The following is a 16,898-nucleotide window of genomic DNA, read 5'->3' on the forward strand; positions in this document are numbered from 1 at the left end:
TCTGACTTGATTTTAAGGTGCATATATATCAGCCGAACTGCTGATCAGCTACTTGTTTGCTGATTGGCAGTCATGTAAAGGGGTTGTCCGCGCAGCAGACAACCACTTCTCAATCCCTTTTGTTTCCTCCTTGCAAAATAATACCTACTCTCTCCTCCATTGCCAGTAACATTCCAGTGGCGTTGCACTGGCTGTCCCGGGGATAGCATGATATTATGTCATGCAATCCCTGCTGCCCAATCAGCGCTGGCTTCACTCTTGCCACCTTCGGACGAATCACATACATCCGAAGGAAGTGAAAGAGCAGCCAGTGCCGACATGGCTGGAATCTGCACCGGAGGCAAGTATATGTGCTATTATTTTACAAGTGAGAAATATAGGGCTTTGAGAAAGGGTTGTCTGAGTCGTAGACAACCCCTTTAACAATCTGTTTCAATAGGCAAACCCATTTACGTTTTTACTCCTACATTTTTCCCTTCTTTTAAGAGCCATAACTTCTTTAGTTTTTCACACTCATAGCTGTACGAGGGCTTTTTTTTTTTCATTTGAGAGATGAGTTGTTTCAAACTTTTAATTCATTTTTAATTTTTTTGTCGTCATTTTCTGAAACCTGTAACATGTTTATTTTTCCGCTCCTGAGCTCCCTCCTCACACTGGCACCTTTGCTTTGACATACTTATTCTTCATTTTGCGTTAACAGGTTAATGAATATATTGAAGGGTCAGTAATAGATTGTTCTGTGCACATAGGCTGCCATTGTTTTCAGCAGCACAGATCCTGCTTACACAGGATGATGTGCTGCTGGGAACAATGATCTTTTAAGCAAACCAGATCATTTCGCCTGATGAACCAGTGTTTTTCTTGTTCGGCAGCCTGTTTACACTACAAGATTATCTTGAAGCGAGCGTTTCTAGGGATGCTCACCCCCCAATAATCATTCAGTGTACATGCGCCTTTAGAAAGCACAACACTGACCCCCACATCCGTTAAATAGCCCACTCTGAGCTGTCAAGAAGCTGGGTGGTCAAAGACTCCTGAATAAAATGGTTAAAAGCTGATAAAGATTTTTGGTTGTAGTTAAATTTCAATTATTATTTTATTCAAATCCAAAATGTAGAAACCAAAAACGATTAGGTTTATATTGTTCTACTTTTTGGTAATTTTTTTCTTTTTTCCTTTTCCTTCTAGTTATGGAAGATCAAATCATGATGCTGATCAGATGGATTTTCCACTCGTTCTGTGGAGCACTATTTCTGGCATAGAATAAGCTGCCTCTCAGTGGTTACTGTGCTGACGGCCGGAAGCGGAGGCCAATGGCAAAACATGGTTTTCAAAACTGAAGTGTTTACGTCTGACTGACTTGTGCAATTTCTTTATTTATTTTACCTTGTCAGTGTTTGTTGTTTTTTATTTTACTATTATTTTAGCCTTTACAAGCCTATGGTGGTAGATCGTGCTTCTATGCATCAAGGCAAGGCAACCAGCATCTCTCTGGAGAAGTCACTGCAGACATTGGAGAGCCTAAGTTTGGTGCATGTGTAATTGTTATGAGGGGTTTTGCCCTCTTGGTTGTGTGAAAATCCAATGGCAGGAATACAAAAGGGGAAAATACAGCAGAATGGGACGTTCAAAGGTTGTCATCAATTGAGGAATAAAGCCTCCAAGTTTCATTGTTCCTCGGTTTTGTCAGCTGCTAGAAAAGTTCAAGCGTCTGGAGCAGTTTCCCAAGCTATGATGAGCTGAATGATACAATATACAGAACTTCTCAAGCTAATCGGCCCTGTTGCATAAGAAATGTATCAATGAAAATGGAAAGTGGAGTGCGTCAACCGTTACATTTTCTTTGGCATTACAAATGTGAAGTTGATTATTTCCTAATTAATATTTGGATTGTTGACCAAAACTTGGTAGGGGATTTCAGGGGGAGCTATCACTGTTTAGTTTTAATCTTTGTTTTCCATATCCCATGATATAGCCTCATTTCTTAGACAATTTCTTTGTTCGTTCAGGTAAGTGTTTCTTCCATTGTTTCCAAATTTAGTATTGCTTAATTGTTAGGTCAGTTTCTCTATCTACATCGAGATTGTCTTGTGATTTTCGTTTTAGTGTTATATTTTTTGCGTTGATGGGGTTCTCCGAAAATAGAAAAAAATATGCAAATAGAGGAAATGTAATTATAAATAGATCCCTAAATACCCTTGCTTGTCAAATCACACTGATTTTGTCCAGGGTGGTAATGACTGTGCCCCAGCAGTAGGAAGCTGCCCTGATGTGCTTTGGAGATAGTTTCAGTATATGGTATAGGTTATCTCCAGGTCACTGTAGCAGCTCCACAGACAGGGTGGACCTCGGTGCTGGGAGATGCTTTTTACACCGAACGATTGGCGGAACTGAATGACCGCCGATATGAAAATTGTTTAATACCCTGTTCACACAGGTGGACTGCACCCCTTCCACACTGAATCTTCTGTTCTGCCATTGTTCTCCGCAGCATGAGTCATGGGTACGCTGGATGATGTGCTGCCCGGAGAGATCTTTTGTGCTGAGCAAAAGATCATTTCACCCTGTGAACAAGCTCTTGATCAGCGGCTGGTTTACACTGCAAGAGTATTGCTGTGAAACTATAATTTTTTGGGAAATTGTGTATGGCACTTTTTTGCATTTTTTTTTCTCTTTAAAATGGTAGGAACAGAAGAAAAATAAACCTCAAGAGCAACAAATGCACATTTACAATGTGAGACAGATAGATAGATCACAGATTATATCAAAAGTGACTGTCTTTAATCAATAATTGCATAGCAAAAAGTGTTCGGTTTCCGAATAATGCAGGTTAATGCCCTCTATATATTGGCCAAGATTCATCAAAGTGTTTTTGCCAGATTTTAGGCATAAAACACTGTGATAAGTTGCAAAATCTTTGCCCAGTTGCAGGTTGCGCAAATATTTTGCAACTTTTGGCCTTTTCACACAATTTTGCCCTGCTTTTCCAAATTGGATGGAGCTATGGCGGTACAGGGGTGTGACGCCACAGCTCATCTAATTCATGACGAATTTTACTCCCTTATGCCAGAAATCTTGCTGCAGTCCCATACTGGAGTAAGATTTGTGGCGAGACACGCATCACTTTTCAGACTCACCTGATACCTTAACAAGGGCAAGCCTTTTAATAAATCGGGACCCAACCTGAATGACACCGGTCTTCATGAACCGGGGCCATTGTCTCAGAGGTAAAGCATCAAGTTACTAAAACTTGCAGTGTTACTCTGTTGGTTGATGATGGTGAAATAAGATTCTGGTCACACTCGTGTTACACTATTTTCAGTGTTCTGATTGCAAGTTTAGTACATTTTGGGTCACTTCAATATGTCCTTATTGGTTGGGATATATTCAGTATATGATAATCTGGGTCCCACCTAAGGTAAAAAGTGCTTGCTCTGTACAATTGCCAAGTCATCTTTTATACTACACAGGGCTGTACACATTAAGCTGTAGGAGCCAGTGACACAGCCAGTGTCTGTACTTAATTTCTGAGCCTGCACATTAAGGTATGGAGTATGTTGAATGAAGGGACGAGGCTCCAAATAATAATGGTGATAAAAAGATAAGTAGTAAATTTTTGGAATATAATAGCTTAACCTAAGAAAATATATTTTTCAGGGTATGCTTTAAACTGCGGAAATTGAAATCCACTACCACAACTAATCAGATTGTCATATTTTTGGACTAAAAGACACACTTTTTAACAAGGAAAAAAATTTGGCTGCAAAGTATGTGCTTCTTATAGTCCGGAGGCAGCTTGATATAACCGAAGAAAATCCTGACATTGGGAAGGAAGCAATCACTGAGATGAACTATGCAGCAGCACAGTTTTTTCTCCTCCTGCCCTTCACTGATCAATAATATCATGCAGAACAGGAGAGGAAGTTACCAGGACCTTCACATCAACTCCTGGTTATTTGAAAGACCTTTAAGGTTATGTGATCCATCACATTCCTGTAAGGAAGTTCAAAATGCGGTAGTGTTTTCATTTCACTTAAAATCAGTGTGTGTTTATGTAGCAGAGCTGTGTTTTTGTATGAAGGCCAATTGTGCGTGCGCACATGTAGCAGAACTTGTGTGTGTATGTATCAGAGCTGAGTGTGTGTGTGTACTCTGCATGCAGCAGTGTTTTGTAGATGTATGTATGCTGTAAAGTTCTGAGTGTTTTTCTGCAGCATGTGTATTATACACAATCAGGAGAAACAGGACTTTATGTACATTAGGGCTTTAAATCTAGTGGGTTTGACTTCTCCGGTTCCTTACACTACCATAGAAGTTTTAATTAGAAGGAAATACGTTTTTCCTACTTTATGCTCTCTAAACTTTGGGTGCCCCCTATACCAAGACATGCAGTTAATAGATATTTGGTGCATCGCAGAGAGGGTGGGAGGTTCGGATTATATTTTGTCTGTTACTTTATTTCTGAATTATTGGGCCATTCACGTGCCTGCGGAAAAATACACAAATCCTATATAACTGTAATGTCTGACATTTCCCCTTATCAGATTAGGAAAGCAGCTTTTAAAGACTGTTAAAATCTTAAGAATAGGGAATAACACACCGCTTGGCATTTGAGGTGGTATTTTGCATAAAGAATGTCATCCAGTACTGCTGGGCGATGTGTTATGTAGATTTCTTCATTCACATCCACACAGAGCACTCTGCATTTTTGACCATCTGCGGTTTATTTTATTTTACTGTTATTTATTTTTTATATTACAACTGCACCATGTACTATACCTGTGATTTTTTGGGTAGGTGTTCCACATTGACACCACTTGGATGTTAGAATAAGAAAAATAACCCAGAACGCTAACTATATTTTTGCACTGTGTTTGTGCATTTTTGCATTGACCCCATACGCACACATATGGGAGCGATCGCTTCTGCTTCTCCAGCAGCGGACAAGTGTTTTGAGCGATCGGTGAGAGGATCAGGACCTGGACCCACACTGACCAATAGAGCAAGTATAGGCACCCTTTTTATGTCCATTTTACACCAATGTTTGAGGGTTTTTTTTTGGTTTTTTTTTAACCAATCAGCCATATGATTAAAACCACCTCCCTTATATTGTATAGGTCTCCCCTTCTGACCCATTGAGGCATGGACTCTTTACGTTCTGTGGTATCTGGCAACACAATGTTAGCAGCAGGTACTTTAACGGGGTATTCTTCTCCCATAAGGTGATGGTATATTGCTGCTATATGTGTTGACTTCATGATCAATTTGGGTCCAACTTTTGTAGCCCCGCCTAATTCTGAAAGAGCTGCATGCGGATTCAACACTATAAGGCTGCATTCACACATTCATGTGAATTTTACAATCTCTAAGAAACTGTTTTCTTTCCCCTCTGGTATCATCCTATTTGCATCCGTTCTACATTCTTTTTTCCTACTCAAGAGATGTATTTGTTCTTATGCCAATACTAAGACCACTGGAAGGTTGTTTTTTTAAATTCAAATTATATTCAAATTGATCGGTTCCATGAGACACAGAAGTAATTCTGAGTTATTCTGATTTGTACACATATTTCATGGATGAGTATTGAGTTGTATGGCCAAGTGTGATCCAAAATCAAGGGTCAGAATAGGACCTGCTTGGAGTCTCACAGAGCTCATACTCAGATCTGTGATTTTCATGAGTGTTTATAGATCTATGAAACACTTCGTACTGTCCAAGGAAAAAAAATCAGGCGGCACAGAGACATTTCACATGGAGTTGTAAATGTTGTCTGGTCCAAATTGATAAGTCTGCAGTCACTCTGTGTAACTCTATAAATAATATATAAAGACCAGGCTCAACTAATGAAGAGGGGTGCCAGGAACACAACAAACTAGTCGATGTAGACAAAGATTCCGGCACACCAAATGATTATAAAGAGAGTCAAATGTATGAATATAATAATGAGTGCTTTAATTATTGCTCCGATATATACTTGCTCAAGGAGTCGTCAGTATAGTTGCCCAACGTTTCAACCCCACAGGGGTTTTCATCAGGGGCTTCAGAAAAGCTAAATCATATAGTCTGTGAGGTACTGGACATCTTCACATGTGGCCTACTGTACATAGGGCATGGGTGCTGTATAGTCCAGGTATTGCCAAGTATTGCTTGATGCCAAAAAAAGGGGGATAAAGTATACACCGTCAGTACTGGCTGTGGGCAGCCTAAATAAGTAGTGGTCGCAAGGTGCCAAGAGGAGGAAAAATGTACACCGGCAATAATAGCTATAGCATATGAACCACGCTTACATTCCAAGTGACGGCTATACCTGCCCTCCCCAAGAAATATCACCTCTCGGTCACGACTAATTAAGCTGCCTATAGCTATTATTGCCGGTGTACATACTCCCGGCCAGTGGGTGCGGCCTTGCTCTCCATACACTTGTATTTAGCAAAGCCATGCCCCGACTAGTGACTCTGCCGCCCAGTGAGTCCAGCGAGGCTGCTCCCACTGGACGGGCTCCAGCCGGGAGTATGTATAACTCATTCAAGCCCTCCAGTCCCTGGTAAGCAACCGGCGAATCCCTGCACTGCACAGTTTGTGCACGGGGGGGATTAACAAGTCTGCAGTCACACAGAGTAACTGCAGACTTATCGATTTAAACCCAACAATCCCTTTCACATATCATCCAAATAAATGGCAGGAACCAAGGTTTCCCAGCATCACACTGCCTCCACAAGATTGCCTTCTTCTCATGGTGCTTCCCCAGGTAAGCACTGTACACTGCCACTCATGATGTAAAGAAATCCATTATTTAAGATTGTTCCATAGCCCAGTCCTGGTGCTTGTGTACCCATTGTCGGTGCCCTTGGCAGTGAACAGGGTTCAGCATTGACACTTAGACCGATTTGTGGTTGTGCAGACCTATTCTCTGCAAACTGCAATGCACTGTGTGACCTAAAACATTTAGATTATATCCATAATTAACTTTTTCAGCAATTTATGCTACAGCAGCCCATCGGACCAGACGGGCTAGCTTTATCAGCATTGATCACTGCTTACCAAGAAAACCGCACAAAAACCTGCCGTTTTGGAAATGATCTGATTTTGTCATCTAGACATCAGTTTGGTCATCATTAATCATGCTCAGATCCTTACTCTTGCCCATTTTTCCTGCTTCCAACATATCACCTTCAATAACTGGCTGTCCACTTGCTGCCTAGTATATTCCCCTTTTTTCCATCGTAAAGACATAATGATGTTCACTTTACCCCTCAGTGGTTGAAATGATATGGCTGATTGAGGTGTTTAATTGTTTTGGGGGTGCAAACAGGATAACAAGTGTTTTTTCTCAAAGCCTTTTTCGCTTCTACTTCTATTGGAATATTTTTTTGTACTTTGCCTATTTATGGCTAAACACAGACCATAAGTATAGCATTTGATTGACAGGTCACTACACGGGTATGATCATTTGTCTTGTTTTATTTTATTTTTTTTTACCAAAATTATGTATTATTAGAACCGGACAACAAAGTTGTGAAACAAATAAGTGATAGCCCCCCTAATCCACCTTCCACTGATGGTTTTGTTCACATTGCTTCATATTAAGCTGTTATTAAAGCAATAACTGTTCTTGGTTACTATTCTGTAGGTTGTGTATTATATGAGATGTATTTGTGACTATTTGCAGTAATGTGGATTTGAAGTCCTGCACCTTTTACTGTTACATTGATTTTGTAGGTATTTAGTAGCGTTTTATTGTTTAGAAGCTTTGAGTTTTCCTAACTTCTGGCTTATGCCATTTCCCCAATATCCTTTTACTAGCGTGGCCTCTATCTCTACCAACGCAAGTCAACATTTTTTCAACTGTATTTCTGTATTTGTCTTAAGCAATTGTTTTGTTTTCTCTTTTTAAGTATTAATGTTTGTTTGGTGGAAAAAATGTAAGCTATTTTTCTTTAATTTACACCATAAATAGGTTCAGGATATTGTGAGTGCCAAAAATGTCAAAGTGTACAGTGTTTCATCTAAATGTCCCTGTTTGTAAGGGTGAATTTCAGTAAGTAAAGTTATTGCATTTTCTGTTCTGCAGTATTGTCTTTGAAGTCAAACAAAATAACAATTTGGGATAACTCGTTTCCACGTAATAGGAATTTGTACCAGCATCTAAGCAATACCAAGAAAAACCTAAAATAATTATAGGCAGCTACCGTGTGTAGGAATAGCAGTTTATTACTAAAAATAAAAAGCAATTTTCAAACATGCAGGAACGGGGCGATTGTTAGGTCATCAAAAGTCAGAAAAGCACATTAGTTCTGCCATTTATAATGCTGAGCCTACTGGTGGTTTAGCTAGATGTTGACTGTTAGGCTACGTACCGTCGGGTTTTTTTCCAGGTGGATTTTATGTATTCCACACCAAATTCCATGTGAAAATGACCTGCAAACTTCTTCCTTTTTTTACTAGAAAATCTGGGTTGCCGTTTATGTAGGTGCAGATATTTTAGCCACGGATTATAAAGCTGCTTAAGTGACATGTCCCCCTTTTATGTGGCTACTGCCTGGAAGCCATAAATCGTAGTCACACACTGATTAGCCCTATTGAAAAGAGCTAGTTCACATGCAGAACAATCACAGTAATCTAAAGGTCAATCCCAAATATCTGCAATGGATTACACATCAGAATATTTCAAATCGGATCCAGAAGCTAACATTCTTTTATTATAATGTGGTCACAGTCACTATTGTGTATTTTATTGTGAAAATGTAATGAGGTATCACAAGACTAAGCTATAGTAAGACATTAAAGAGGTTGTCCACTAGTGAGAAATCTCTTATTATGGCCCAAGGGTGCTGCAGAAATTTAAAAAAACTCTATATTTTCCAACCGGACCGGCTTCACTCTCAGCCCTGTGTCTCTTCCTGGTCTCCTGCTAAAAACAATTTTGTGACTGCTGCAGCCAATCAGCGGCAGCCTTCAAATTTTTGTCCAAACGAAATATGCAAATGGTCTCTTCAGAGAGGAAGAGGACTAGAACTCTAGTGCCACCTAGTGGAAGTAGCAATCCTACAAGTCATTATCGACCCTCTAACAAGCCTTGAAATATGACTTGGGATAAAAGCCAAATCAAAATCTCAATTTGTAGACACGGTGTTTCAGGTTATTGCCCCTTGTCAGTGCAAAGTATGAGATCTGATTTGGCTAGGTGAGAGGCTAAGACTGGGATCTAAGGGGTAAGGCTTCTCCTTGTAGAGAGTGACATGCAAGGTCTGGCATGCCAGTATGAGGAGAATTAAACATCTTCTATGCTCCTCTGGGAAACAAAATATGCAAATTGACTCTTCAGAGAGGAAGAGGACTTGAACTCTAGTGCCACCAATTGGAAGTAAAGGGTCGATATTGGCTTGTAGGATTGCTACTTCCTATAGGTGGCACTAGAGTTCTAGTCCTCTTCCTCTCTGAAGAGACAATTTGCATATTTTATTACCCAGAGCAGCATGCATGGCGTATATAAGTCTCCTCATACTGGAATGGCAGAACTGGCTTGTCACTCTCCACAAGGAGAAACCTTACCCTTATGTCCAAATGAAAGAAAGACACTGTTTATATCTGGAAACCAGCGAGATACACTAAGTTGAGAGTGAAAGTTTTTTTTTAGTGTGTTCAGCACCCTTGCGCCATTGATGAAGGTTTGTCAATTAGTTGACCAGTTTCACAGTCTCTGATAAAGATAGCCATGAAATGTAAGCCGAAAAGATGACTACCGCACTCATGGAAAGTGCAGGTCACAAGCTGTCTAACTATTCATGATGTTTCCTAGGGTTCGTTCAGGACCAAACGTTACTTGTATTGGTGAATGAAGGTCGTGAGCTGTGACTTTCCTGAATCTTGTGCTCATCTCTCGACTTACTTTATTCCACCTTTTAGCATTTCTCTTTTCCCTGTTCCTAGACTGTAGACCATACATCTGAATCTTTTCTGCAATGTAGATATGCAGAAGACAAATTGTGGCTGCATAAATTAGTTTTTCTGTTCTATCTAATGGCATTCTGGTTCTGTATGTTAAAATAAACCATGTGGTTTTCACATGCAGTAATCCACAGGGAAAAGCTTCACCAAGAGCATCAGGGATAGGACATACTGAGGTTTTGAGGTCTATTTAAATACCGCTATAACTAAAATGTAAGTTTCAGCAGTAAGCAATGCCATTTGCAAATGTGCTTGTGGCGCTGAATGTAATTTCTGGAAATATAAAAACAGTTTATTTGGCAAGGAAAATGCACCAAATGACTTGTTCACAATTTTAACCTATTTAATAGGGATCCTCTCAGTATCATGGTTTCCTAATCTGGGAGGGTACATTTTACATGAAAAAACACGACTTGACTTAAACAATTGGTTGACCATTACTGGTGCGCTGCGGAGTGCTAGATTTCTGAACCGATCGTTAGTGAGACATCAGTACATCTATGAGGTGAGAATTTATCAATGTCTATGCAGAAGTTTTCTGGTTTCAAAAAGTCACACATTTTGTTTTCTATCATTTTTACAGCAAAATTGCTAATTTTGGCATTTTTTTCAGTATTTGTTACTTTTGAAATGTGGGTGGGAAAATGGACTTGATTAGCCAAGCAAATAAGTACAATCCAATTATATGAATTGCAATTTTTTTAAATGTGTGGTGGGAAGTAAAAACTGAAGAAAAAGCTCTCACCAGAAGTGTTATAGTTCAACCTTGCACTAAATTTATCAAACCTTTTAACAACACTTTTGGCACATATAATGGCAATGTAGACTTTCAAATTAATGATAAATCTCTGTGTCTGATCCTTCACTATAAACTAAGGAATTATTTTCTACAGGCCTTTCAGTAGGTCATCGAACATGTTGTATCATTTTTTTTTTGTGCAATATTAAGCACTTTTGATTGTACTGGCCAGAGAATATCATTAGTGGGCATTTTTAAATGCAATCTGCAGGACAGAGACTTAAAAAATAAAGCGGCAAATGGTAACAAATGAGAAAAATACCTGTTGGGTTACATTTGAATTAATTTATAGAAATTGTTCTTTAAAGGGATGCTATCACCAGACTAAGTAAAAACAAACTCACTTTTGTTAATCACACTGCTTGTTTTTGTTTTGTTGTTTTACTCTGGTTCCTTGAAATTTGTTCTTTTTGTATCAATTTTCTAAATATTGAAATGTGAATCGGTTTTATAGAACCTGCCCAGTAGGAATTGAATGACGCAAAAGGCCATGCTGGTGCCCTGCCACTCCATTCAAGTATATAAAGCTGAAGACAAAACTTTTTAAAGGACTGTGCAGCTTTGTCTTTTACATAGTAGTAGTGTTCCGCTATTCACATGATTGCTTGTGGCCATGTGATTTTGCGGAGAAATCCGGGGTATTAATAACGAAAATCCTGCCCATCACGCCTAGTTTGTTGTACACAGCATCTCCTCTGTTTGTTTGTTCTTGCCTTGACTCTGCTTGTCACTTTTTTTTTTTTTTTAAATGTCAAACTTGTCATTGTGATGTTTTTTTGTACAGACTCCCACAGTGCAGGTGGCTCTTTAATAGGTCACACAGGATAGAATAGAATGACCCTTAATCCAACCCATAGTTAGATTTTTCATTTAGCCACAATTGTAAAAAAAAAGGCAAGGAATAATAATTGTTTGGACAACCTTCCATGTGACATGTTTCTTCAAATATTCACACATCCATGTTTTGCTATCTGTGATTCACACACTGGCCGAACTCAGCAGCTCCGTAGGTGTACATGAGATGGTCAAGTTTTGGTCAAGAGATCCATGGCCCATCTACACCGTGTAATCCATGCTCTGACTGAGACACACTGATGTGTGAATCCAGCCCAAGGCTTAGCAGAAGGCTGAGAAATGATCCCATTTCACTGGATCCCAAGTTAACAGATCACTTATAAACACAATTTCTCACTTATTGTGGCAGCAGGACTGAAGGCAGGGACATTTCTTAATGAAAATGCTGTCAATCTGTATATTTGAGGTACGTCATTATGCAAGAGTGGTTGGATAAAGAACTGTTGTTTACAAGGGGTGAAGTATTTATGAATTAAAGGTGATAGTGTCCCTTTAAAATGAAATCAATTGGCGGGCAGAAAAATGCTTTTGGGAAATCGAGCAGATAAAATTATCACTCTTCAATGATTCCAGAATAATTTTATCCTTTTAATTATGTTCTAGATACAAAAGGTTTAGCAATAAGTCTCAAAAGTAGTTTTCTATTTGTTTGAAATATTGCTATAGTGTTACACTTATTGCAACCAACACTGCTTCTGGAAATGTGAATGTCTTGGTTTTGACTTTGTATATAAGGTCAGCACTGTTAAAAACCAGCATTAATGAAATCCCATACTGGGAAAGCCGGTCTTTAGAGACTAAACATATGAGATTGGAGATCTAGTGTTTGAATAATGTTGAATGCTGATGTACGTCATGTATATGTAGTACTGTGTCCTTACTTGTGCGTTCACACAAACACTACAAAATACATTTTTCTTTTCTAACTTGTTAATGACCAAAGTGCATTGGGAATAGTGGAAAGAAAGGGCGGACTATATGCTGATTTGTTGATGTGCTGCAATTCTTGTGTGTCTGTAGTGTTCTAGATCTTGATAGAAACCATTTTATAAAGTCGTTTTTCAAATTAAGGTACAAGCATTCACTGAACTACATTTTGCACAAATTATATATTTTAAAAACAAATGTGTGAATAAACCACCAGTTAAGGAAAATGCTGTAAAGCCTTAACATTAAATAAAACCATGAAAAACATTGTGTGATGTTTATTTATTAAGAGTTTTTTACAGAGATATTGGGGGTTACATGTGGTTGCCTATTTAAAAGTGGTAACCAGCTATAAAATCTTTTCTAAATTATTCCCACAAAGTTGTAACAATGACATGGTGAAAAATGTTTTTGTTATAACATTTAAATTAACTTTCATTGGAAAATCCAAATACAATAACCCTTACGCCCAATAAATTTTACAATAAACACTAGGCAGTTTGGTAAGTTTTCCAGAAACTCTGAGGATGCTACTTAAGGCCCACATACACCTTTAGATGGCTATCGGCCAAACGATGCTGAGGCCCACAGCCATCTTAATTTTCCCATATACCGGATTGCTTGTTTGACTGAGCACTCCTGTATCCTCTGGGAAAGCCACCAGCTGGCAAGTCTGCAGGCAGCTTATCTCCAGAAGAACAATGTAACCGGCAGTCCGAAATTGGACATGCCCAATCGACATCTCCTTCAACAATCAGTTGGCTGACACCCCCATACACATTTGATTGTCTGACGAACCCGTTGATATCCGTTTGTTCAACCAACATTAGTGTAATGTGTTTGGGGTTTTCAGATTTATAAGTCGGCCTGTTAGTGAAATGTGATTCATCATCTCCGAGAACTTGTTTCCATTGTTTTTAGCAAATTAGAAATTTCAGAAGCCTGTTTAAAGATAAGGTAGTATGCCATGACAAGGCCATATATAAACCCGTACATGCACTATACATCAGCACACTGCGATTAATGAATACATGGACTCTACTATTGCTGTAAACGTTAAAAAACGTAAGGTACTATGTTAGCAGTTTTGTTTTGTTTTTTTAGTCAAAGAGCCCAAAAGCCATCCAACCACGTCAAGGTGTACCTGAATATGGATGGTCCCTATTAATAATGTCTTACCTCTCCATGTGCCAAACCAGGCCTCATCTGAATGGGGAAGTGTAAAGGAAGCCAGGCACACAGCTCTCAATTAAAACCTTGTCTGGGAAGGATGTGTCGATAAGGATGCTGGGCCCTGGAGGGGGCAACACCCCCCACCCACCCAATGTATAATACTAAAAAAAAAAAATAGGGCCCACATACCTTTGGCATTAAATTGATGTACAGGTGCACAAATACGCTATGTGGCCAATATGCAAACATATACAGGTGCTTCTCACAAATTTAGAATATCATCAAAAAGTTAATTTATTTCAGTTCTTCAATACAAAAAGTGAAACTCCTATATAGAGTCATTACAAACAGAGTGATCTATTTCAAGTGTTTATTTCTGTTAATGTTAATGATTATGGATTACAGCCAATGAAAACACAAAAGTCATTACAGTGGGTACGGAAAGTATTCAGACTCCTTTAAATTTTTCGGCCAAGTCTGAGGTCCAGAGCACTCTGGAAGAGGTTTTCATCCAGGATATCTCTGTACTTGGCTGCATTCATGTTTCCTTCAATTGCAACCAGTCGTCCTGTCCCTGCAGCTGAAAAACACCCCCACAGCATTATGCTGCCACCACCATGTTTCACTGTTGGGATTGTATTGGGCAGGTGATGAGCAGTGCCTGGTTTTCTCCACACATACCGCTTAGAATTATCACCAAAAAAATTCTAGCTTTCTCTCATCAGACCAGAGAATCTTATTTCTCATAGTCTGGGAGTCCTTCATGTGTTTTTGAGCAAACTCTATGTGGGCTTTCATATGTCTTGCACTGAGGAGAGGCTTCCGTTGGGCCACTCTGCCATAAAGGCCCGACTGGTGGGGGGCTGCAGTGACAGTTGACTTTGTGGAACGTTCTCCCATCTCCCTACTGCATCTCTGGTGCTCAACCGCAGTGATCGTGGGGTTCTTCTTTACCTCTCTCACCAAGGCTCTTCTCCCACGCTTGCTCAGTTTGGCTGGATGGCCAGGTCTAGGAAGACTTCTGGTGGTCCCAAACTTCTTCCATTTAAGGATTATGGAGGCCACTGTGCTCTTAGAAACCTTGAGTACTGCAGACATTCTTTTATAACCTTGGCCAGATCTGTGCCTTGCCACAATTCTGTCTCTGAGCTCCTTGGGCAGTTCCTTTGAGCTCGTGATTCTCATTTGGTCTGACATGCACTGTTAGCTGTGAGGTCTTATATAGACAGGTGTGTGCCTTTCCAAATCAAGTCCTATCAGTTTAATTAAACACAGCTGGACTCCAATGAAGGAGCAGAATCATCTCAAGGAGGATCACAAGGAAATGGACAGCATGTGACTTAAATATGAATGTCTGAGCAAAGGGTCTGAATACTTATGACCATGTGATATTTCAGTTTTTATTTTTTTTAATAAATTTGCAAAAATTTCTACATTTCTGTTTTTTTTTTCAGTCAAGATGGGGTGCAGAGTGTACTTTAATGAGAAAAAAAATGAACTTTTTAGAATTTACCAAATGGCCGCAATGAAACAAAGAGTGAAAAATGTAAAGGGATCTGAATACTTTCCATAGCCACTGTATCTCAGTAAATTAGAATAATTAACAAAAAACACCTGCACAGGCTTCCGATGCGTTTAAAAAGGTCCATTAGTCTGTTTCAGTGGGCTTCACAATCATGGGGAAGACTGCTGACTTGACAGATGTCCAGAAGGCAGTCATTGACACACTCCACAAGGAGGGTAAGCCACAAAAGGTCATTGCTAAAGAAGCTGGCTGTTCACAGAGTGCTGTATCCAAGCATATTAATGGAAAGTTAAGTGGAAAGTAAAAGTGTGGTAGAAAAAGGTGCACAAGCAACTGGGATAACCGCAGCTTTGAAAGGATTGTTAAGAAAAGGCCATTCAAAAATTTGGGGGAGATTCACAAGGAGTGGACTGCTGCTGGAGTCATTGCTTCAAGAGCCACCACACACAGACGTATCCAGGACATGGCCTACAAGTGTCACATTCCTTGTGTCAAGCCACTCATGACCAATAGACAACACCAGAAGTGTCTTACCTGGGCCAAGGAGATAAAGACCTGGACTGATGCTCAGTGGTCCAAGTTGTTGTTTTCAGATGAAAGTAAATTTTGCATTTCATTTGGAAATCAAGGTCTCGGAGTCTGGATGAAGAGTCGAGAGGCCACAATCCAAGCTGCTTGTGGTCTAGTGTGAAGTTTCCACAATCCGTGATGGTTTGGGGAGCCATGTCATCTGCTGGTGTAGGTCCACTGTGTTTTATCAAGACCAAAGTCAGCGCAGCCGTCTACCAGGAGATTTTAGAGCACGTCATGCTCCCCTCTGTCGACAAGCTTTTTGGAGATCGAAATTTTATTCTCCAGCAGGACTTGGCACCTGTCCACACTGCCAAAAGTACCAATAACTGGTTTGAAAACAACAGTATCACTGTGCTTGATTGGCCAGCAAACTCGCCTGACCTTAACCCCATAGAGAATCTATGAGGTATTGTCAAGAGGAAGATGAGAGACACCAGACCGACAATGCAGACGAGCTGAAGGCTGCTATCAAAGCAACCTGGGCTTCCATAACAGCTCAGCAGTGCCACAGGCTGATCGCCTCCATGCCACGCCGCATTGATGCAGTAACTGATGCGAAAGGAGCCACGACCAAGTATTAATTACATATTAATTATCCTAATTTACTGAGAATGATTTTTGTGTTTTCATTGGCTGTAAGCCATAATCATCAACATTAACAGAAATAAACACTTGAAAAAGATCACTCTGGTTGTAATGACTCTATATAATATATGAGTTTCACTTTTTGTATTGAAGAACTGAAATAAATAAACTTTTTGATGATATTCTAATTTAGTGAGATGCACCTGTATGTATCTGCACCCTGCCATCATGTAATTTTGAATATTATGAATTTAATGCACATAGCAAGGAACCATTTTCCCAGCACCTTTCTAGATGATTGACAGGTCTCTCTCGTGTGTGTACAAGGGAGAGACCTGTCAATCATCGACAGTAGCACTGGAAGAAGTTGGCTGGGAGTGGAGCCGGATTTGTCTAGTCTTCAGTTATGGTCTCCGGTCAGATCTGGTTGTGGAGCCTACTGAAAACAGATTACGGGACCTGTTTAAATGCATCGGAAGCCTTTGCAGGTGTGTTTTGTTAATTATTCTAATT

The 16,898-nt window shown here is 39.7% G+C and overlaps 1 protein-coding gene across 2 annotated transcripts in view; it reads left to right on the top strand.

Annotated features, from left to right (window-relative positions):
* Window positions 1-12,796, top strand: part of PHTF2 (putative homeodomain transcription factor 2) — a 128,688-nt gene extending 115,892 nt beyond the window's left edge. For both annotated transcript variants that reach the window (XM_073652289.1, XM_073652290.1), the window contains one exon: window positions 1,189-12,796. In XM_073652289.1, the coding sequence (XP_073508390.1) occupies window positions 1,189-1,209 (21 nt within the window). In that variant the 3' untranslated portion in view covers window positions 1,210-12,796. The remainder of the gene's footprint in view (window positions 1-1,188) is intronic.
* The last annotated feature ends 4,102 nt before the right edge of the window (window positions 12,797-16,898 follow it).

The sequence above is a fragment of the Phyllobates terribilis genome, unplaced genomic scaffold (assembly GCF_046119375.1).
Source record: "Phyllobates terribilis strain yellow unplaced genomic scaffold, ASM4611937v1 Scaffold_11__3_contigs__length_659146591, whole genome shotgun sequence".
NCBI lineage: Eukaryota > Metazoa > Chordata > Amphibia > Anura > Dendrobatidae > Phyllobates > Phyllobates terribilis.